This window comes from Trifolium pratense, linkage group LG3, assembly GCF_020283565.1.
Source record: "Trifolium pratense cultivar HEN17-A07 linkage group LG3, ARS_RC_1.1, whole genome shotgun sequence".
Classification (NCBI taxonomy): domain Eukaryota; kingdom Viridiplantae; phylum Streptophyta; class Magnoliopsida; order Fabales; family Fabaceae; genus Trifolium; species Trifolium pratense.
Genome location: NC_060061.1, coordinates 51743437 through 51766469, shown reverse-complemented (window position 1 = coordinate 51766469; position 23033 = coordinate 51743437). Strand labels below are relative to the sequence as shown.

The 23033-nt window shown below is 33.6% G+C and overlaps 3 protein-coding genes across 5 annotated transcripts; 2 read left to right on the top strand and 1 right to left on the bottom strand.

Moving 5' to 3' along the window:
• The first annotated feature begins 1076 nt into the window (after window positions 1–1076).
• Window positions 1077–12877, top strand: LOC123915364. The gene is made up of 14 exons (XM_045966490.1): window positions 1077–2593; window positions 2874–2993; window positions 3149–3303; window positions 3394–3526; window positions 3709–3946; window positions 4137–4287; window positions 4514–4808; window positions 9006–10304; window positions 10531–10650; window positions 10814–10968; window positions 11057–11267; window positions 11363–11600; window positions 11894–12044; window positions 12215–12877. Exons 1-14 carry the CDS (start codon window positions 1312–1314, stop codon window positions 12509–12511), a joined length of 4845 nt encoding a protein of 1614 aa, XP_045822446.1. The 5' UTR covers window positions 1077–1311; the 3' UTR covers window positions 12512–12877.
• Window positions 5952–7535, bottom strand: LOC123913219 (F-box/kelch-repeat protein At3g23880-like). Its single transcript, XM_045963855.1, has one exon. It carries the CDS (start codon window positions 7495–7497, stop codon window positions 6382–6384), a length of 1116 nt encoding a protein of 371 aa, XP_045819811.1. The 5' UTR covers window positions 7498–7535; the 3' UTR covers window positions 5952–6381.
• A 106-nt stretch (window positions 12878–12983) lies between the features above and the next one.
• On the top strand, window positions 12984–21709 carry LOC123913217 (G-type lectin S-receptor-like serine/threonine-protein kinase At4g27290). 3 transcript variants are annotated; one of them, XM_045963853.1, is made up of 8 exons: window positions 13970–14364; window positions 14489–15628; window positions 15811–15927; window positions 16084–16229; window positions 16307–16517; window positions 16611–16848; window positions 20903–21053; window positions 21186–21709. In XM_045963853.1, exons 2-8 carry the CDS (start codon window positions 14626–14628, stop codon window positions 21483–21485), a joined length of 2166 nt encoding a protein of 721 aa, XP_045819809.1. In that variant the 5' UTR covers window positions 13970–14364; window positions 14489–14625; the 3' UTR covers window positions 21486–21709. The 3 variants fall into 3 exon arrangements, with proteins under 3 accessions (XP_045819808.1, XP_045819810.1, XP_045819809.1); XM_045963852.1 differs by having other exon boundaries at window positions 12984–15628; XM_045963854.1 differs by lacking the exon at window positions 21186–21709 and having other exon boundaries at window positions 12984–15628; window positions 16611–16880; window positions 20903–21030.
• The last annotated feature ends 1324 nt before the right edge of the window (window positions 21710–23033 follow it).

Below are 23033 nucleotides of genomic sequence, written 5' to 3'. Positions count from 1 at the left end.
TGCCTCTAGCTTAGTCAGGCCATTTTGTAACCGATGTGGGAATTTTTAACACACCCCCTCGTGCCAAGCACCATGGGCTTGAGGCGCGGATATGAAAGGTGGAGGGCCCGATCAGAAACCTGATTGCAGGCGGCCCGACGAAATGGCCCAGCGAATTGTGGTTAGGCTCTGATACCATCTTAAAATGGGTATTGGGTTTGGGCTTAACTCAACCATACAAAACCGGCTTGCAAGGTGAGGATTGCCTCTAGTTTATAAACGCTTAGTCAGGCCATTTCGCAACTCATGTGGGACTTCTTAACATATTAATATTTCATTATATGTTATATCATCCCTTGATTTATTACGCATACAACTGGTGGTAACTCCAAACTTGGGAGTGTAAACCTATGTTAATTAGATCTAGACACTGACACTGTATATTTATATGTTTTTTTTAACGTAATATTTTTTAATTTTTGTAGACTCGACGGACTCTTACAAGTCTACATAGACTCACAAGTCTGATAACGTAGCTTCCTAGTGAAGGCGCAACATCCTTAATTTTACACTATTTTGCATGCTGCCAAAATTATTTGTAAATATAGATATAGGTGCATGTTTCTCTGACTGGGGCGCATTCTTTTCGAAATGACATGGTTGTACTTGGTACAGAGTTGTGTCTAGTTAAGGCTTATCAGACTACAGTAGTAGTTTGTGCGCCAGTCATATATATAGTCGAAATTGGGCCATTACAGAGGTTGTGTCTATTATTTGTTACCAAGGCATGGAAAATTAAAAGATACTAAATCATATTGGAAACAGAAGAAAATGAGTTGAGGAAGAGAGAAGGTCACATGTGGTGGGTGATGTGATTAATGAAGAAATAAATATGGCAGCTATTCATTGGAATAGTAATAATTATTATAGAAGTATGACAGGTTCATGCCATTAATTACTATACCAAAAAATGGCAGCTATCATTTGACTATGACTTTCTATAGCTTTCTTGTATTGTCGTCATAAAAGGAAAAAACAATAGTAATAAATTCCTCTCAATCATTGTATATATTGCAACTTGATGATCATATAGACGCTTTGATTTTGAAGTCACAATGTCCTAGAGTTGAATTTCAAAGTGCATAAATCCTATCCTCTTAAGCGTCACCACACAGCATTTACTACCTTCTTAATTGTGTCGCGGTTGACAGTTTGATGACTAGACTTGTTGGTTTAGTATGGCACACACTGGAAGACTTGAACTAGGGCTGTCTCAATTGAATTTGGAATATGATAAAATGAAAATGATGAGGACAAACAAACACTAACACTATGGATAACCATAATAAGGTGCTTATGCTAATGGTGTACACTTTCTTCTTTTTCCCCATGCCCACTTTCTCTAAACAGAAGACTCTTACTACTATTGCTCCAAATCAGTTTATCCAATACACTGATACGCTTGTTTCTGCAGATGGAACCTTTGAATCAGGATTTTTCAATTTTGGAGATCCACAACTCCAATACTTTGGTATATGGTACAAGAGTATATCACCGAGGACTATTGTGTGGGTTGCCAATAGAAACACCCCCGTACAAAACTCAACAGGAATGCTGAAACTCACTGATCAAGGAAGTCTTGTTATTCTCGATGGCTCCAAAGGCATTATCTGGAACTCTCATTCATCAAGAATTGGAGTGAAACCAGTGGTTCATCTTTTGGATTCAGGAAATCTTGTTTTGAAAGATGGAAACAACACTCATAACATTTTGTGGGAAAGTTTTGATTATCCTGGTAACACTTTCCTTGCTGGAATGAAGCTGAAAAGTAATTTAGTTACTGGTCCATACAGATATCTCACATCTTGGAGAAGTGCCGAAGATCCTTCTGTAGGCGATTTTCCATATTGGATAGACACACGTGGTTATCCTCAACTTGTTACTGTAAAGGGATCAAGAATTCTGTATAGAGGAGGGTCATGGAATGGAAATATGTTCACTGCTGTTTCTTGGCAAAGAAATAATAGAATCTTGAATTTCTCAGTAGTGTTCACTGACAAAGAATTCTCTTATCAATATGAAACTTTGAACAGTTCAATTATTACTAGATTGGTGCTAGATCCATACGGAAATTCACAACGTTTTCTATGGTCAGATAAGAAACAAATTTGGGTGGTTTTAGCTACTTTGCCTGCAGACCAGTGTGATGAATATGGCTTGTGTGGTATCAACTCTGATTGCAATATTAATGGATTTACAATATGTGAATGCTTGGAAGGTTTCATGCCAAAATTTCAAAAAAAATGGCAGTTATCAAATTGGTCTGATGGGTGTGTAAGGAAAACACCTTTAAATTGTCTCCATGGAGATTTATTTTTACTGTACACAAACATGAAGTTGCCAGATACATCAGCATCGTGGTTTGACAGGAGCTTGAACCTTAAGGAATGTAAGACAATGTGTTTGAAAAACTGTTCTTGCACAGCATATGCAAATTTAGATATCAGAAATGGTGGTAGTGGCTGCTTACTTTGGTTTGACAACATTGTGGATATGAGAAAACATCCGGGCATAGGACAAGACATTTACATACGACTCGCATCTTCAGAACTTGGTATTTGCATTTCCTATTACATATTTTTCGTTTTCAGTTAGATAGATAGCAAAAATATAGAAACTTCACCATTTTTCTTGATATTATTAAGTACCGTTGAAAACTTAAAATTATGTGACACTAATAAATTCTCTTTTCACTTTTAAGTAAATATAAACCCGTGCTATTTCTAAGAACAGTTGATCATGAATCAGCTTCCAAATGGATGTTTAACATGTGTTCTTAATAGAAAGATTCAATACTTGCTTGTTGGCTGACATTTACTTCGTTCAACCCCCAGATCATAAAAAGAATAAGAGGAACTTGAAGCTTTATGGGACTCTAGCAGGGGTTGTTGCATTCATTATAGGACTAACCATTCTTGTAGTGGTCACGTATAGAAAGAAGCTTGATAAACCAGGTGATTAATTTATCACAAGTCTCAAATATTGATGATTTGCGTAAACAGTACTCAGATAGTGTTGCAGACAGTTTAGTCACAACTTAAAATGAATTCTGAAGTTTGATTGTTGTGTCCCTTAACTTTGTCAACATTTAAACACTTAAACACTTCAGGGTATATAAAAAAGTTATTTCACCGGAAGCACAAGAAGGAGAAGGAAGATGGTGATTTGGAAACAATATTTGATTTTTCGACAATCACAAATGCAACAAATAACTTCTCTGACAGAAACAAGTTAGGAGAAGGTGGGTTTGGACCAGTGTACAAGGTAAAATCATGGTTACCAAGTTAATTTATCCCCTTATTTCACCAAGTACTATAAATATAAGTACTAAAATTTGCAAAAAAATATTACTAGGGAATAATGGTAGATGGCCAAGAGATTGCTGTTAAGAGGCTCTCAGAAACATCGGGACAAGGAATTCAGGAGTTCAAAAATGAAGTAAAGTTGATGGCAACACTCCAACACCGAAATCTTGTAAAACTTCTTGGTTGTTCTATTCAACAAGATGAAAAGTTATTGATCTACGAATTCATGCCGAACAGAAGCTTGGACTACTTTATTTTTGGTTTGAGCTTTAACATCAATGTTGATTTATTTCCCGCAAGTTTACTCTTTCCGTAGTGTAGTTATCAACTTATCATGCTAACTTAATAATGTGCCATTTTTTAGATACTAGACGAAGTAAATTACTAGATTGGACAAAGCGCTTGGAAATTGTTGATGGGATTGCTCGGGGTCTGCTGTATCTGCATCAGGATTCTAGGCTAAGAATCATACATAGAGATCTGAAGACAAGCAATATTCTTCTTGATATTGATATGATCCCAAAGATATCAGATTTCGGTTTAGCAAGATCATTTATGGGAGACCAAGCTGAGGCTAATACAAATAGAGTGATGGGAACATAGTAATTTCAAATTCCTTCTTTCATTTTAAGGATTAAATAACTTTTTAGTCAGTGTCATATAAATCAATATAGGGACTAATTACTAGAAAATTATGTTACTAGTATTGTATGTTGCAGGTACTGAATATTTCTTTAAACCTTCTTCTGCCATTCACTGCCCCTTCTAATTACATCAATATATTTATTGCAGTGGATATATGCCTCCAGAATATGCAGTGCATGGATATTTCTCAATAAAATCAGATGTTTTTAGTTTTGGAGTTGTTGTACTTGAGATAATTAGCGGTAGGAAGAATCGCGGATTTTGTGACCCTGTACATCATCTAAACCTTCTCGGTCATGTAAGTTTTGAAGCTTGTTTCTCAATCTTGTGATACACTATGTATAGTTACATTCCTTATATCGCTTTTGTCTCAATAAATATTCTGCATGGTAAAAAATTCATAATGAATACTAATTCATATCACGACGAATAGTTGAAAGTAAACTCCACACATATTATTGCACAAAAATGAAAATTGAGTAAGGATTGAGCTTACTTTTGCTGTAAATTTGATGTCATTTTAGGCATGGAGACTATGGATTGAAGAAAGGCCAGAGGAGTTAATATCTGACATATTATATGATGATGCCGTATATTCAAAAATAATAAGATTTATTCATGTTGGTCTATTGTGTGTACAACAGAAACCAGAAAACCGGCCTGACATGTCATCTGTGGTTTATATGTTAAAGGGTGAAAATTTACTCCCCAAACCAAGTGAACCCGGGTTCTATGCAGGAAATAACAATACAAACAACATAGGATCTTCTTCGAACGGGCGTTTGATAAACGAAGCTAATTCACTCTCATTGTTAGAGGGCAGATAAAATGTCGCTTTGACATTGATATGTGTTTCTGCGACTACTGCAACAAACCCAGAAGTGACGATTAAAACAAGTTATTTTTCTTGTGTTTTGTATTTACTTCAATACTGTAAAATAAGAGCATAAATGTGTGTTGGAATTTTTTGTTTTGTAGAAGATGTAATGTTTGATTGTGTAGGTTATTTTCAAGATTGTCATATAATTGTGCGTTTGGATATACATGTAACTTAGAGAGGCCAAGGTTTTTTTCAAAATTATGAATTCAATATGACTCTAAAAATGTTGTAATGTTGGCATCAAAGTGCTGAATATACACATCATTATTTGACAGTTGTTGCAGAAAGAATAAACAAGTTTATATAAATAATACACATCATTATTTCACACTTGGCAAGAGAAACCTAGTTGGCGACTCATCGCCTTTTTGCTCATTGACAGTCGCCTGCTGTTCATATTTGGCGAGAGAGACCAAAGGTTTATCTGACATTTGCCTGAAGTTTGCCTGTTTCTTATCACTCTGCTTGTGATCCAAAAGATGTTTATTTAGACCAAATTGCCCTAGAACAATTTCCTTTTACAAATTTGAGATAATAACATCTTATGGTTGTGGTGCTAATGCTAATTGTCAAACTTTGCAACATTCTTTTGGCCCCTCCCTTTCCTATTCATTTCCATCATCCAAGTTACACCGAACAATTCACTTGAAAACAAATGAGTTAACATTTGGTCAACATATCAAGCTTTAAAATGAGTAGACTAGATTATACTCCACAAACTTGTTGAATTTTGTTTGGAATTCGGCGCAAATGGGAAGACTTGGTTTGTTTACCCTATGACTAAGTTTGGCATTAGTGCAGGTTGCCTGTCTAAAAAAAATATACCCTGTCATGTAGATGATATCCAATAGAAACTATTATCAACTAAGTAAACTCATATACTTTCTGTAGAAAATTCACAGCAGCTACATCATTTATTTAATAAGAGAATGGTCACATTGTTCCTAAAACTTCTTATCAAATTTCCTTTTTATTACTTGTTAATATTTCTGCTTTAAGTTATTTCTCAGGTAAACTCATATACTTTTCTTATCAAGGGAACTAAAGAATAATGTATCAAAATCATTTATACCCTTTTCGAGTCTGATCTAATATGACTTCTGATGTATAGATCTCAGGTTAAAAGAGTACATACATGTATATCTAGAGATATAGGCTCACTACTTTACCTCTTTGCCAATGTGTAAGCCAGAACTAAGGTTTACTCCTTTAACAAAATCACAAACTAAAACTCCACAACAAAAAGGATAATAATAATCATAATAAGAAATCGCAAGAAATCATTTTATCACATACAGTTGGTTTTAAATCAAACATTAAAAAATTTGTGCAACACTAACAAACAATTGAAAATAACAACAATTATTCAAGCTGAAGATTCAATAAACAATTAATTAACAATGATCCAGCAATACATGCATAAAATAAATAACATAAAGAAAAATGAACTCTATCTATGTTGCTGTTGAATCTCATGTTCAAGTGACATAATATAACATCTACAACCTGACATTAAAAACAAGGTGATATTAAACTCTCAACGTAGACTTCTGGGTCCATGTAACATTCAAAGTTTTGATGATTGAGAATCTTCAAAGTATCCTTTTTGGAATCGTAAAAACCCAACTTCAATTTGACCATTCCAATTTCCAAATCACGAAAATCCATCAGCAATTTGTTATCCTCGTAAATATATAAAGGTTTTCCAATGACATAAGGACCCCCATCACCCGTGTAAGAAACCGTATGCAATTTAGCCCAAGACTCTTTATTTCCAAATTCGTTCATAACCCAAACTTCCAAAAACTTACCACCCCAACTCCTTGCACAAATGCACAAACAATCTTTCAACACCCCCAAAGTCCATAGACTGTTGTTCAAATCAGGTAGCGAAAGCTTTTGATATGTCTCTTTCGCCAAATCAAGAGAAACAATAACACGTGAAATACTACTAGCACCATCATGATCATAATATTCTGTAAGCCAATTAATGGTACCACTCACAAATACTCCGGAACTTTCACTACAGCTAGAATGTGGAAAGTCTTGTATCGTTCTCCAAAAATCTGTACCCAAAATATAAACACTAACTTCCTTTAAAGAAACAGCAACAACCTTATAATTATTAGTTAAATGATCATAACCAAAACCAAAACCATAACCATAATAAGATGCAGGACCTCCATTATTCAAAGGAGGCAATATCTTGAATTTTCTAATGGAAGGGTTCCACAAAACAAAAGAACCATTATCCGCGACGAAACAAAGGATGCCATCGCAAGAGCAGACGCCGGAAGGACTACAGTATTTGTTTTTGAGACTATTAGGAAACCTGAGTTTTGTCCGTTGGATCTTTAAAGTTGAAAAAAGTGAAGGAATTGGGGAATCAAATAGAGAGACATTTTTATGTCTGTTGTTAATAATGCTTACCATGAGGCGCGGAGTTGATTTGCGAAGGTGTTTTTTGGCGAAATTGTGATCAGAGATTAGAGATTTCCATGATTTGCAGACACATTGAAGTTGAAGGAGAAGTTTCACGGGTAGATTGCATAGGATTTCAGAGATCAGATCGAATGGGAGAGTGGGGACTGACGACGGAGATGTTAGGGTTTCGCTGATTGGCTCCATTCAACCCAACAACTGAACCGAGAGAATACAGAACAAAATTGAAAATCCTCCGGTCTTTAATATTAATTACAGGTATGTCAAAAAAAATATTCCAAAAATATTCGGCAAATTTTTTTTTTTAAAAAAGTTTTAAAACAAAAAATGATAGTATTTATCTATTGATCTACTATTGAAAAATCTAAAAATATTGTAACTAAAATGTAATCTCTTCAATTCCTCGTTGTTCAACATTATTGTTTTGACACATCTTTATCTTTCGTAGATATGTGCCTAAGAAGAGTATAAATAAAGAAAAACAATTTTTTTGGACACTTGTCCGAAACGTGTTGTACGAGTGTCTTAAGATGTCGGACACCGATAAAAAAATTTCGAAATTGAGTTTTTTTGGATACCGATCTGAACTATCCGACACGTGTCGTAGAAATGTCATACGAGTTTCGAACACTGATACGTGTCGCATACCACGACACACCTAATCATATAGGTGTCGTGATAATTAGAGATAGAAATAGTTTTTGTATTGATTGAGTGCCCATTTATTTTATACCCATAGACCAATTCAATCGTTGATAAATGGAATAAACTGTTTAATAAGACTTTTTTTATTTTTATAAGCACCGTTTAATAAGACTTAAATATGTAGCAGTATACATCATTGGCATCATCTTCTTGTCTTGTTTAAACTTTAAAACATACATCATTGGAATCGTGGAGGGAAATTCTATTATGGGCACAAACCTAAATAAATTTAGTTTAGACACACTTACAATTAAGATTAAAAATTAAAATTAAAATAATTAAATTGATATTGGTTGATGTGATAATTTTATTTTTCATTTAATTTTTTAAATTGATGTTTGTGCCTATTACCTTCGTGCCTAGAATACCTTTATAGTGGAAGACTTTGATAAATAATATTTATTTTTTCTATTTCAAATTGACTAATAATTAATACTCCCTTCATTCTTAATTATAAGCAAAACTTCACTTTTTAGGTTCATTGAAAAAGTAATGTATCTGGTCTACATTATAGTCCAGATACATAAATTATTCAATGAATCTGAAAAGTTGACTTTTGCTTATAATTAAGGATGGAGGGAGTACTCCTTAACCAATACGTAATTAATAGAAAATTGTTTTTACATCTTTCAATTCAATTTATTTCAAAAAAATACCAAAAAAAAAAAACTCTAAATTATTATATTTTGGTTATGTATGATTTATTTTTGTTTGTAATTTATATATAACTTTTATGGTTGGTTAATTGTGGACTACTACATAAAAAAATATTTAAAATTGCAACTATGACACACATTATTGTTTAAGCACTAGTCCATGATAGAACGCTAAAAGTCTTCACTTGAAGACGAATCAGTAAACATCTTAGGAACACGGCAAGCTTTAAGTTGAATAGACTAAGATTATACACCACGAACTTTTACACACATGGGAAGACTTGGACTAAGCCCCTCTCAAAATTTGGAATTTGATAAAATGAAAATGATGAGGACAAACTAACACAAACACTATGGAGAATATCACAAAGTTGCTTATGCTAATGGTGTGTACTTTCTTCTTTTGCACCATGCCTACTTACTCTATTCAGCACACACTTACTCCAAATCAGTTTATACAATACAATGATACCCTTGTTTCTGCAGCAGGAACATTTGAAGCAGGATTTTTCAACTTTGGAGATCCACAACGGCAATACTTTGGTATATGGTACAAGAGAATATCACAATCACAAAGGACTATTGTGTGGGTTGCCAATAGAAATACCCCGGTACAACACTCAACAGCAATGCTGAAACTCAATGATCAGGGAACGATTGTTATTCTTGATGGCATCAAAGGCATTATCTGGAACTCCAATTCATCAAGAATTGGAGTGAAACCAGTTGTTCAGCTTTTGGATTCAGGTAATCTTGTTCTGAAAGATGGAAACAACACTCGGGACTTTTTGTGGGAGAGTTTTGATTATCCGGGTAACACTTTCCTTGCTGGAATGAAGCTGAAATGTAATTTAGTTACTGGTCCATATAAATATCTCACATCTTGGAGAAACCCTGAAGATCCTGCTGAAGGCGAGTTTTCATTTAAGATATATACACATGGTTATCTTCAACAGTTTACTACAAACGGAGCAAGAATTCTGTATAGAGGAGGGTCATGGAATGGAATTCGTTTCACTGGTGTTGTTTGGCAAAGAAATAATAGAATTGTGAATTTCTCAGTAGTGTTCACTGACAAAGAAGTCTCTTATCAATATGACACTTTGATCAATTCAAATATTGCGAAAGTGGTGCTAGATCCAAATGGAAATGCACAACGTTTTCTATGGTTAGATACGAAACAAATTTGGGTAGTTACAGCTACTAGTCCTTCAGACCAGTGTGACGAATATGCCTTGTGTGGCATCAACTCTAACTGCAATATAAATGACTTTCCAATATGTGAATGCTTGGAAGGTTTCATGCCAAAATTTCAAACAAAATGGAAGTCATCGAATTGGTCTGATGGGTGTGTAAGGAAAACACAATTAAATTGTCTCCATGGAGACGGATTTTTACCGTACACCAACATGAAGTTGCCAGATACGTCAGAATCGTGGTTTGACAGGAGCATGACCCTTGAGGAATGCAAGACAACGTGTTTGAAAAACTGTTCTTGCACTGCATATGCAAATTTAGATATCAGCAATGGTGGTAGTGGCTGCTTACTTTGGTTTGACAACATTGTGGATATGAGAAAACATCCGGGCATAGGACAAGACATTTACATACGACTCGCATCTTCAGAGCTTGGTATTTCCATTTCCTATTATATATTTTCACCATTTGTCTTGATATTATTAAGCACCGTTGAAAACTTAAAATTATGTGACACTAATAAATTCTCTTCTCAATTTTAAGTAAATATAAACCCGAGCTATTTCTAAGAATAGTTGATCATGAATAAACTTCCAAATGGATGTTTAACATGTTGTTCTCTATAGAAAGCTTCAATACTTGCTTGTTGTCTGACATTCAGATCATAAAAAGAATAAGAGGAACTTGAAACTTTATGGGACTCTAGCAGGGGTTATTGCATTCATTATAGGACTAACCGTTCTTGTATTGGTCGCGTATAGAAAGAAGCTTCATAAACCAGGTGATTAATTTATGATAATTAAGTCTAAAATATTGATGATTTACTTAAATAGTACTCAGATAGTGTTCCAAACAGATTAGTCATAACTTAAATTGAATTCTGAAGTTTGACCTTTGTGTCTGTTTACTTTGTTAACGTTAAAACACTTAAATTGTTACTTCAGGTTATATAAAAAAGTTATTTTACTGGAAGTACAATAAGGAGAAGGAAGATGGTGACTTGGTAACGATATTTGATTTTTGGGCGATCACAAATGCAACAAATAATTTCTCCAATAGAAACAAGTTAGGAGAAGGTGGTTTTGGACCAGTATACAAGGTAAAATCTTGGTTACCATGTTAATTTATCCTCACATTTCAGCAAGTACTATAACTATAAGTATTAAAATTTCCAAAAATATTACTAGGGCATAATGGAAGATGGCCAAGAGATTGCTGTTAAGAGGCTCTCTGAAACATCAGGACAAGGAATTGAGGAGTTCAAAAATGAAGTAAAGTTGATGGCAACACTCCAACACCGAAATCTTGTAAAACTTCTAGGTTGTTCTATTCAACAAGATGAAAAGTTATTGATCTACGAATTTATGCCCAACAGAAGCTTGGACTACTTCATTTATGGTTTGAACTTTCATACCAATCAAATTTATTGCTCTCAGTTTTTCAGTTGCCATAATGTTGTTCTCATGCTAACTTAAGAATGTGTCATATGTTAGATACAGCACGAAGTAAATCACTAGATTGGACAAAGCGCTTGGAAATTATTGATGGGATTGCTCGGGGTCTGCTCTATCTGCATCAGGATTCTAGACTAAGAATCATACATAGAGATTTGAAGACAAGCAATATTCTTCTTGATATTGATATGATTCCGAAGATAGCAGATTTCGGTTTAGCCAGATCATTTATGGGAGATCAAGCCGAAGCTAATACAAATAGAGTGATCGGAACATAGTAATTAATTTCGAATTATTTATTTCATTTTAAGACTTAAATAACTCTTTAGTCTCTGTCATATAGTATATCCGTTTCAGTTATAGTTTCCATGAAACATTTTTGTCACCTTCAACTCCTAAAATATATGTTTTTAGTCCTCAATTTTTGGTTTCATTCTTGTCTAATATTTGTTCACATTGGAATACGTAGAAAATTATGTTACTGGTACAGAAAACTTTTTTAAACCGTTATCTCCTATGTCACCACCCCTTCTAATATATTTTTTTGAAATTCAATTTTTTTTCTTGCAGTGGATATATGCCTCCGGAATATGCAGTGCATGGATCTTTCTCAATAAAATCTGATGTTTTTAGCTTTGGAGTCGTTGCACTTGAGATAATTAGCGGTAGGAAGAATCGCGGATTTTGTGACCCTCTACATCATCTAAACCTTCTTGGTCATGTAAGTTTTGAAGTGTGCTTCTCAATCTCGTGGCACATTATTTATAGTTGCTTTCATTATATCTCTTTTTTGTCTCGATAAATGTTCTGGATTTATCAATGATCATTCCATCAAATAAAACTTGAGTAAGGATTGAGCTTACTCTTGCTGTAACTTTGATATCATTTTAGGCATGGAGACTATGGAGCGAAGACAGGGCAAAGGAGTTAATTGCTGACATATTAGACGATGAGGCCATGTGTTCAAAAATAATAAGATTTATTCATGTGGGTCTATTGTGTGTACAACAGAAACCAGAGAATAGGCCTAACATGTCATCTGTGGTTTATATGTTAAAGGGTGAAACTTTAATCCCCAAACCAAGTGAACCCGGATTCTATGCAGGAAGTGATAATACAAATGACATAGAATCTTCTTCAAAAGGGTGTTCAATAAATGAAGTTTCAATCTCGTTAGAGGGCCGGTAGAATGCCATTGTCACTGACAAGGATTATATACTGTTCAAATGTGCTAAAATTTGGATTTGGCTAATACAAAGGAGAAAAAAAGTGATTTCAACAAACCAAGAAGTGAAGATTAAAATAAGTCATTTTTCTTTCTTTATTTTCTTCATGACTGCAATATCTGAGCATAAATGTGTGGTGGAATTTACCACTTGCAAACTAGGTGAGTGTAGTGTATCTGATTTTGTGATTTGTAGAGGATCTAATGTTTGGTTGTGTGGGCTGTGTGGTTTTTCTTACATGTAAATAGGAGAGGCCAAGAGTGTTACAAAGTTATGAATTTAGTATGACTATAAAATTGTTGTAATGTTGGCAACTAAGTGTTGAATATAGCCCATCTTTATTCCACAGTTGATGCAGAAAGAATAAATAAGTTTATACTTAATATTTGTCATTTTTGGCAAGAGAGAAACCGAGTTGGTGACTGGTTGGTTGGCATGTTTTTCCCATTCGCGTGTTCATGAATGGTGTTCGTGAATCATAGAAGTATGCAGTCCTCGGTAGAATTACACCACAGGCAAATATGGAAAATCTTGAATTTGAACTCTTTTGTTTGGGACTTATGCAAGGGAGAGTAAATGCAGATAAGCTTAGACGAAATGAATTGTCTGTGTGTCTTTTGTTCCGAAAAACATTCCCGAGGGTGTCTCAAAATGTCCCGTTACAGGTTGAAATTGGAATTTTTATGTAATTCAGTGGTCTATTATGAGACTTTTTTTTTTTGTTGCTAAACTGGGGGCAGTTAGGCCGAATTACATAAGGAATCTGCGACTAAAGTGAATACCAGCTAAGTCTTGCCATAGGAGCTTAACACAACCCGGCGGTGGACTACTAAGATAATGAATACCCGTAGGTAGATTAATAGCATAACCTGCCAAGCTATAAGTTGTTTCATACAAGCTATAAGTTGTTTCATAAGCTATCTTAGAGAACTTATGAAAATAAGCTGAAAACAGCTTATGAACAATATCATAAAACTGATGAAGTGAAAGCAATGCGATTTTTCTAAGGTGTGTGGGAATAAATTAAGAGTTTCTTATTGGTGAGCTTCATCATTGCTGTTGAGTGTTGAGTTTTGTACCAGGGCGTTTCTATTGACACGACTTAGTCGTCCAAGTCTTCCCATTTACACCGAATTCCAAACAAAATCAACAAGTTTTTGTGGAGTATATTCTAGTCTACTCATTTTAAAGCTTGGTATGTTGACCAAATGTTAACTCATTTGTTTTCAAGTGAATACTTTATAGTGTTCCGTGTAACTTGGATGATGGAAATGAACAGAAAATGGAGGGGCCAAAAGAATATAGGACCACAAAGGTAATGTAGGGACATGGGGGCTGCCACTAAGGAAGCAGACAAAAATATGCAGATATTTTTCTTTCTTTCCTTGCTATTTCTACTCCATTTTTTTCTTTTTTATATATTACCATTTTTCCTTTTCTGTTCTAATACCTTCTATATTTATGTTTATATGCATATTTTTGTTTTTAATTTCCTTTTTCTATACTGATATTTTGTATCAATTAAGTCTATGGTTTTTGACTCTTGTCACCCTTTCCCTTTCCTTCCATCATCCATGTCACACAGAAAACTAAAAAGTCTTGATTGTGTTTTAAGTTTAGTAGACTAGATCATACAATAAGTTTAGTAGACTAAGATCATACACCACAAACTTGTTGATTGTGTTGACAAATGCAACAATTACCACGCACATGGGAAGACTTGATCGACTAAGTCATGTCAATTGAATTTGGAATTTGATAAAATGAGAAGGACGAATAGAAACCAACACACACACAATGGAGAACCATAATAAGGTGCTATTGCTAATTGTTTGTACTTTCTTATTTTTCTCCATGCCCACTTTCTCTAAACAAAACACACTTACTATTATTACTCCAAATCAGTTTATCCAATACGGTGATACGCTTGTTTCTGCAGCTGGAACCTTTGAAGCGGGATTTTTCAATTTTGGAGATCCACAACGCCAATACTTTGGTATATGGTACAAGAGCATATCACCGAGGACTATTGTGTGGGTTGCCAATAGAAACACCCCCATACAAAACTCAACAGGAATGCTGAAACTCACTGATCAAGGAAGTCTTGTTATTCTTGATGGCTCTAAAGGCATTATCTGGAACTCCAATTCATCAAAAATTGGAGTGAAACCAGTTGTTCAGCTTTTGGACTCCGGAAATCTTGTTCTAAAAGTTGCAAACAACATGGAGAACTTTTTGTGGGAAAGTTTTGATTATCCTGGTAACACTTTCCTTGCTGGAATGAAGCTGAAAAGTAATTTAGTTACTGGTCCATATAGATATCTCACATCTTGGAGAAACCCTGAAGATCCTGCGGAAGGTGATTTTTCATATAGGATAGACACACATGGTTTTCCTCAACTGGTTACTGAAAAGGGAGCAAGACTCTTGTATAGAGCCGGATCATGGAATGGATTTCTTTTCACTGGTGTTTCTTGGCAAATAATGCATAGAGTCTTGAATTTCTCAGTAGTGTTCTCTGACAAAGAATTCTCTTATCAATATGAAACTTTGAAAAGTTCAACTATTACTAGAATGGTGCTAGATCCTTACGGAAATTCACAACGTTTTGTATGGTCAGATAGGACACAAATTTGGGAGGCTATAGCTAATCGGCCTGCAGACCAGTGTGATAATTATGCTTTGTGTGGTATCAACTCTAACTGCAATATTAATGACTTTCCAATATGTGAATGCTTGGAAGGTTTCGTGCCAAAATTTCCCAAGGAATGGAAGTCATCAAATTGGTCTGATGGGTGTGTAAGGAAAACACCTTTAAATTGTCTCCATGGAGATGGATTTTTACCGTACACAAACATGAAGTTGCCAGATACATCAGCATCGTGGTTTGACAAGAGCTTGAGCCTTGAGGAATGCAAGACAATGTGTTTGAAAAACTGTTCTTGCACTGCATATGCAAATTTAGATATCAGAAATGGTGGTAATGGCTGCTTACTTTGGTTCAACAATATTGTGGACATGAGAAAACATACGGACCTAGGACAGGATATTTATGTACGACTCGCATCTTCAGAACTTGGTATTTTCATTTCCTATTACATCTTTTATTCCACACTAATGCAATCTGTTTTCACTTTTTTGTATATACCTGAGCTATTTCTAAGAACACTAGATTATGTATCAACTTCCAAATGGAAGTCATGTTGTTCTATAAATATTCCCCTTTCCTTCTTGTTGTCTGACATTTACTTCATTCCTCAGATCATAAAAAGAATAAGAGGAACATGAAGCATGCTGGGACTTTTGCAGGGATTATTGCATTCCTTTTAGGAATAACCCTTATTGTAACGGTCACATCAGCATATAGAAAGAAGCTTGGTATGCAAAGTGAAAATCTTATGATAAGCAAATCTCAAATATTTATGTTCTTACTTATATAGTATAGTGTTGCAAACATAGTTTAGTTAGAACTTACAAGGAATTCTGAAGTTAGATTGCTTTGTTAACATTAAACCGCTTGAATTGTTACTTCAGGATGTCGACAAAAGTTATTTCACAAGAAGGAGAAGGAAGATGGCGACTCGGCAACAATATTTGATTTTTCGATCATCGCTAGTGCAACAAATCACTTCTCCAACAGAAACAAGATAGGAGAAGGTGGTTTCGGACCAGTGTACATGGTAAAGAATTGGTTTCCAAGTTAATTTATCCTCTTCTTGGTTACCATAAGTATTAAAATTTCCAAAATTATTACTAGGGCACAATGGTAGATGGCAGAGAGATTGCTGTTAAGAGGCTTTCTAAAACATCAGGACAAGGAATTGAGGAGTTCAAAAATGAAGTAAAGTTGATGGCAACACTCCAACACCGGAATCTTGTAAAACTTCTTGGTTGCTCTATTCAACAGGATGAAAAGCTGTTAATCTATGAATTCATGCCCAACCGAAGCTTGGATAACTTTATTTTTGGTTTGAACTTTCACACCAACCAAATTTATTGCTCTCAGTTTTACTCTTTCTAAATGTAGTTCTCATGTTAATTTAAACTGTGTCATTTGTTAGATACTAGGCGAAGCAAATTTCTAGATTGGACAAAGCGCTTGGAAATTATTGATGGGATTGCTCGGGGGCTGTTATATCTGCATCAGGATTCTACACTAAGAATCATACATAGAGATCTGAAGACAAGCAATATTCTTCTTGATATTGATATGATCCCAAAGATAGCAGATTTTGGTTTAGCCAGATCATTTATGGGAGACCAAGCCGAGGCTAATACAAATAGAGTCATGGGAACATAGTAATTCCGACTTACATTTATCTTAATTTAAGGTTTAAGTTACTTTAGTTTTTTCAAAAAAAGAAAAACTTCAGCCTTCGTAATATACATTTGTTTCTGTTTTTGTTCGCATGTTTCAGGCATTAATACAGATACGAACATTTTTAGGGACTAAATACTATAAGTTTTGTTGGAAAAATATGACATAGAATTATTTCATTACAATAAATCAAAGAAATATTACAACAAATAAATATGATACATAATAAAATAAAATATAGAATGAGAAGAACTTATCGAATTTGACTGAGGCGTGCAAATGCACTGGGCTTAAGAGTATTTCGCCACCACAGGTAAGTTACCCGGTGCAGTTGGTCTCAAAGCTAATACCCTCCAGGATACAACAGTCACATCTTGCTAGCACTGCACGTGAATTAGCAAGGTCTCATAGAACTACTTTTTGGATGCTCTAGGGAACTTAGTATTATGTTACTCATCATATTCTCCTCTTAGCCAAGCCACCCCATGTATATATACTCATAGTCCCTTAAACTGATCAAGCCATTGGTCATGTTATTAAGTAAACCATAAAAACTGTTTATTAGAAATAAAAGGCAACGTTACTAAATTAAAAGGCATTAACCGAAAGTCCACCCTTTTAATTACGAATGATAACTTGATCCAAAGGAATTTAATAATAATTAACATATATAATAATATAAAATAATGTTTAAAATAAATTAAGATATAAAATATCCTACAATCCCCCACAATTTATTTTAAAGTTTTAGATTTTAAGTTTTAGGTGTTCCCAAGAGCGTGAAAAATCAACGCATAAGCACTAGTGTCTTTTGGACTATGAACTAGCACATAGAGCAAATGAAATTTGATCCACTAGAATGTCGGTGAGATTATAACCTCTATGAACCTCATTCCGTATGTGAAACAGTGACTTCATCACTCACATTGATCTTTCGTCCAAAGTTGTTCAACGCGGTTTGGTGCATTTTGGCCTTGCACCTATACCTGGATTTCATGAGTGGCTCTAGAAAGTCTGCCCAAGCTTTCATAAAGGCGGCCCCACCTCAACACTCATATAGGTGAATCTATCAAGTGTACACCACAGTCAAGCACACCACTTATTCATGAGCTATAGATTCATTAAGAGATTAAACTCAACCTCCAACGCTGTAGTATACACTATCCTACACCATACTACACCATAGGGATGAACTCAAATAGAAATTGGATAGTGTCTTCTCAAATTGACAAGTGACTTGTTCTTACCCATATGAACATAGCCTTGCAAATTTTCACAATCTATGTTGGGTTACCATCACTTTCAATTTTTGTATTGGACATAAATTCATCCCCCTCGATGTATATATCATCCACTGGTTTCTTGCTCAGTGAAATTATCTCAGGATCCTTTATATATATCACTCAACAGCTGTTTCACAAAATTATATATTGATTAAGACGTCTCTTAATCAATATCTCATCTATTGCCAAATATTCATCCATGATATATTAGCATAGGTTTACTTAGATAAATTCTAAGCAACAACATTCTCACAAAAAGATAAATTCAATCTATGTTTAGATTTATTGTATAGGTCTACTTGAAAATTTCCAAGTGACGACACCCCCACATTTGGTAGAATTAATTCTCCAAGAAAATTATTTATCCAAGTCTACTTGAAATATTTCCAAGCGACAAACCCCCACATTGAAGAAATTAATCCACATAATTACTTATTTTCTTTTCAACAAAGTTCACTAAACGTCATTGCGTGACTCTAACACAATAGATAATCCACAATATGCCATATTATAGTTTATGATATTTCTCAAATATTTCATGAGTCACAATCTACTAAGAATATTTTTAAACGACATTTTTCTTTTCTTTTTTTTTTTTTTTTCCTTTTTTCTATCACATATTCAGGTCATGAAATTTCTCAATAAAATATCTTCTCAATTTGCTTCCAACACTAATCTACAAATTTACATGCTTCGGTGGCAACAAATATTACTGCATCACTTGAATATCAATTAGTGAATAATGTCAAGATTGAACTGTTTAATTAACACAATAAAATGTTAACCACCGAGTATAAAAATCAAAGTGTAGAGATATACAACAACTTTTAAATCAATTTATATTGTCTCAAACATACACCAGAAAAACTTATCCATTAAACTTCTCAATTATAAGTACAAAATAAATTTTGACGATATGGGATAAAACCCCACATCAAAAACCATTTTACACAAATTGAAATACACATATCAATAAATTTTATACCCACAAAATTTTATTTTTCCAGTTATAAAGATCATATATCATCAATAGGTGTTCTCAAATTATAAATACGATAAATAATTGGGTTTATAACTTATTTTACTTAGCATACTCATAAATGGTAGGAATGATAATTAGTCTTATTGATACAGATCACATAAGTAGGTAAAACGTATACAAATTATCAAAGAATCACTCTTATATATGGGAAAGCTTGTTTTCCAAATCAACTTCATTTTAATTCCACACATAGCAATTATTAAGTACTTACATTTACATGCATATTATATGAGTTTGCATATCGACAAAACAAAAAATTTGTCATATCAAAGTAAATCATGACACACATATCATGATCTCAAAATAATTAAGCAAGACAACCACAATATTTTTCAGTTAAGGATAACGAGGATCAGATTAAACAAGAGTTCATAAAATCAAGTTTTTCACCAACAACAAATATTTCTTGAAACAATGAGAACACAAAAACTTGCCTTAATGTAAAAATTTAAATCTCAAGAGTCGACACAATATGTTATCCGAAAGAAACACACCAAAGTATTATTTTCAACAAAAACACAATTTCAATAAATCATAATTTTAACATATAATTTTCACAAAAAATTATTTATCCCTTCATGATATCCACAAATACTAGTATATAATTATAGGAAACATGTCATAATGATTTCTTATAATATAAATATCATTGTATCCCCACATTAACATACTTTCACACGAATTAAACATGCACATATATCAATGTATATTATATTAGCAAAATTTTCAACTTAAAAGGCATATCACAATTCTGTGGATGGTTTCAAGGGAAGAAGAGTATAGTAGATAGAACCTGGATGAAGTGTACATGGTACAATTTTTAGAAACTGATTCACTATTTCTCTGTACAGTCAAATTCACCAAGTTGCTAGTACACCGCTCACAATTTTTCAATTTTAATTATCGATCAAAATCTACAATTTTTCTTAGCAACGGTATAAACAAATCAAAGAATAGAATTAGTAACACAAGTAAACTTTTTAATAATAATTCTATGTCAAAGAAATACTCTTAAGATTGTTGGAAAAATATGACATAGAATTATTTCATTACAATAAATCAAAGAAATATTACAACAAATAAATATGATACATAATAAAATAAAATATAGAATGAGAAGAACTTATCGAATTTGACTGAGGCGTGCAAATGCACTGGGCTTAAGAGTATTTCGCCACCACAGGTAAGTTACCCGGTGCAGTTGGTCTCAAAGCTAATACCCTCCAGGATACAACAGTCACATCTTGCTAGCACTGCACGTGAATTAGCAAGGTCTCATAGAACTACTTTTTGGATGCTCTAGGGAACTTAGTATTATGTTACTCATCATATTCTCCTCTTAGCCAAGCCACCCCATGTATATATACTCATAGTCCCTTAAACTGATCAAGCCATTGGTCATGTTATTAAGTAAACCATAAAAACTGTTTATTAGAAATAAAAGGCAACGTTACTAAATTAAAAGGCATTAACCGAAAGTCCACCCTTTTAATTACGAATGATAACTTGATCCAAAGGAATTTAATAATAATTAACATATATAATAATATAAAATAATGTTTAAAATAAATTAAGATATAAAATATCCTACAAGTTTTTGTTACTCGTATTGTGTATTACAATTATTGAAAAGTGTTTTAAACCTTCAGTTATGTCATGCCACAACCCTTTTTAGTATTTTTTTTCTTATTTTGATGTTTTATCTTGCAGTGGATATATGCCTCCAGAATATGCAGTGCATGGATCTTTCTCCATAAAATCTGATGTGTTTAGCTTTGGAGTCGTTGTTCTTGAGATAATTAGCGGTAAGAAGAATAGTGGATTTTGTGACCCTCGACATCGTCTAAACCTTCTTGGGCATGTAAGTTTTGAAGCGCATATGTTTTCTATTATGTATTTCCGCCACCATGAATTTTTATCAATTATGATTTCATCGATTGAAAATTGAGTAAGCATTGATCTTACTCTTGCTGTAACGTTGATGTCATTTTAGGCATGGAGATTATGGATTGAAGAAAAGCCAGAGGAGTTAATAGCTGACATATTATATGATGAGGCGATATGTTCAGAAATAATAAGATTTATTCATGTGGGTCTATTGTGTGTACAACAGCAACCAGAAAATAGGCCTAACATGTCATCTGTGGTCTTTATGTTAAAGGGTGAAAAGTTACTCCCCAATCCAAGTGAACCCGGGTTCTATGCAGGAAGAAATAATACAAATAGCACCGGATCTTCTTCAAACGGGTGTTCAATAAATGAAGCTTCAATCTCATTGTTAGAGGCCAGATAGAATGTCATTGTGCTCGACACTGATATGGATGAAATACTGTTAAATATGTGCTAAAATTTGGTCTTGGCAATAAAGATAGATAGAGCATAGAATATGCTTATTGTAGCTATCTGATTTTGTGATTTATAAAGGATCTAATGTTTGGTTGTGTAGGTTGTTTTCAAATAATTTCATGTAATTACTTTGTGAGGTTGGATTTACATGTAACTTGGAGAGGCCAAAAATCGCAACTTTCTTAAACATAGGGGGTCAAAATCGCAACTTTCATAAACATAGAGGGCCAAAAATGCAATTTAACCGAAGATTAAAGATACCTTCACTTCACTTCAATTCACCACCTCAATTTCAATTTTGTTATTCTTTAGGTTTTCTGCAGAGAATCATATGCATAGGTGAGAAATTTCCATTATCACCCCCTCTGCTCAAATAGTCAGCAGTCTTGAACATCAACTGTTCCTTTTGGCGCTATTTCCAAAGCAGACAGAACCGTTACAACAACATGGTTACGCCAATAAGCAAGCCGACCCATTTTCAATCGGCTCCACCATGGCTCAGCTGGTGGTAAAGCCAGATCTCGTTCCTTAACAACCTCAAAACCAACTTTCTTAGCCGTTTCAGCTATATCAGTATAGCTTCTTAAGCCAGGTAAAGCATCACCTCTTTCAATTCCTTGAATAATCTCAAAAAAATTATTGACAATAGTTTCACACATATTTTAAAATTTTTAAAACGTTAAGGGACAATTATTGACTAGTGATACATAAAAATTATTTTAACAATAGTTTCACTCATATTTTAAAAATATTTTATAATTTTATAATTTCTTAATTCTAAATAAATTTTTTTAATTTTGTTTTATAGAATAATTTTTCTAATTTAATACTCTCTCCGTCCCAAAATATAAGAACTACTTTGATCACTGTACGTATGCCAACACACAATTTTGATTGCTAATATATTTTTCTATTAGTAAAAATTATAAAAATTTGATATTGTGAAAATACTCATCAAAACAAATCAAACAATATCTTATATACTAATATTTAAATCCATATATTATTAAAAAAATACGATCAAAACAAAATAAGTGAACATTGTCATTTAGTCAAATTAACTCTTATAAAATGGAACGAAGGGAATATAATGACAAATTTAAATATTGAATAAAAATCAATTGACCCGTGCATTCTCACGGGTCACTACACTAGTTTCTAATTAAAATAAATAAATGAAACTAATGTAGATTAAGGGAGGTGGATGAATTTTTGAAACTAGAGGAGGTCGTTTAAGGAAACCTCAAGTGAGTTTAATGTAATTTTTTCTTTATTTTAAAGAAAATACAAAAAAAAAAAAAAAAAAAAAACTCAAAGTTAATCTATTGAGGACCGTGCATAAAAAATATTTAAAATTATAACGACGACACACATTATTGTTTAAAAGTATAAGTTAATATGGTCTTTCTAGACACATGAATAATATTGGCGCTTGCTAAAACAACGGAAAATAAAGATGCAGCTCATATTAACTGACACTAATCATATCACTATT

Excerpts from the sequence above, each read along its gene's own strand:
- LOC123913217 (XM_045963852.1), top strand. The coding sequence starts at position 14,347 with ATGGAGAACCATAATAAGGTGCTATTGCTAATTGTTTGTACTTTCTTA. Across the intron at positions 15,629-15,810 it reads ACTCGCATCTTCAGAACTTG|ATCATAAAAAGAATAAGAGG; the intron begins GTATTTTCATTT and ends TTCATTCCTCAG. Across the intron at positions 16,849-20,902 it reads AATAGAGTCATGGGAACATA|TGGATATATGCCTCCAGAAT; the intron begins GTAATTCCGACT and ends TTTATCTTGCAG.
- LOC123915364 (XM_045966490.1), top strand. The coding sequence starts at position 1,312 with ATGGATAACCATAATAAGGTGCTTATGCTAATGGTGTACACTTTCTTC. Across the intron at positions 3,304-3,393 it reads GGTTTGGACCAGTGTACAAG|GGAATAATGGTAGATGGCCA; the intron begins GTAAAATCATGG and ends AAATATTACTAG. Across the intron at positions 10,651-10,813 it reads AAAGAAGCTTCATAAACCAG|GTTATATAAAAAAGTTATTT; the intron begins GTGATTAATTTA and ends TTGTTACTTCAG.
- LOC123913219 (XM_045963855.1), bottom strand. The coding sequence starts at position 7,497 with ATGGAGCCAATCAGCGAAACCCTAACATCTCCGTCGTCAGTCCCCACT.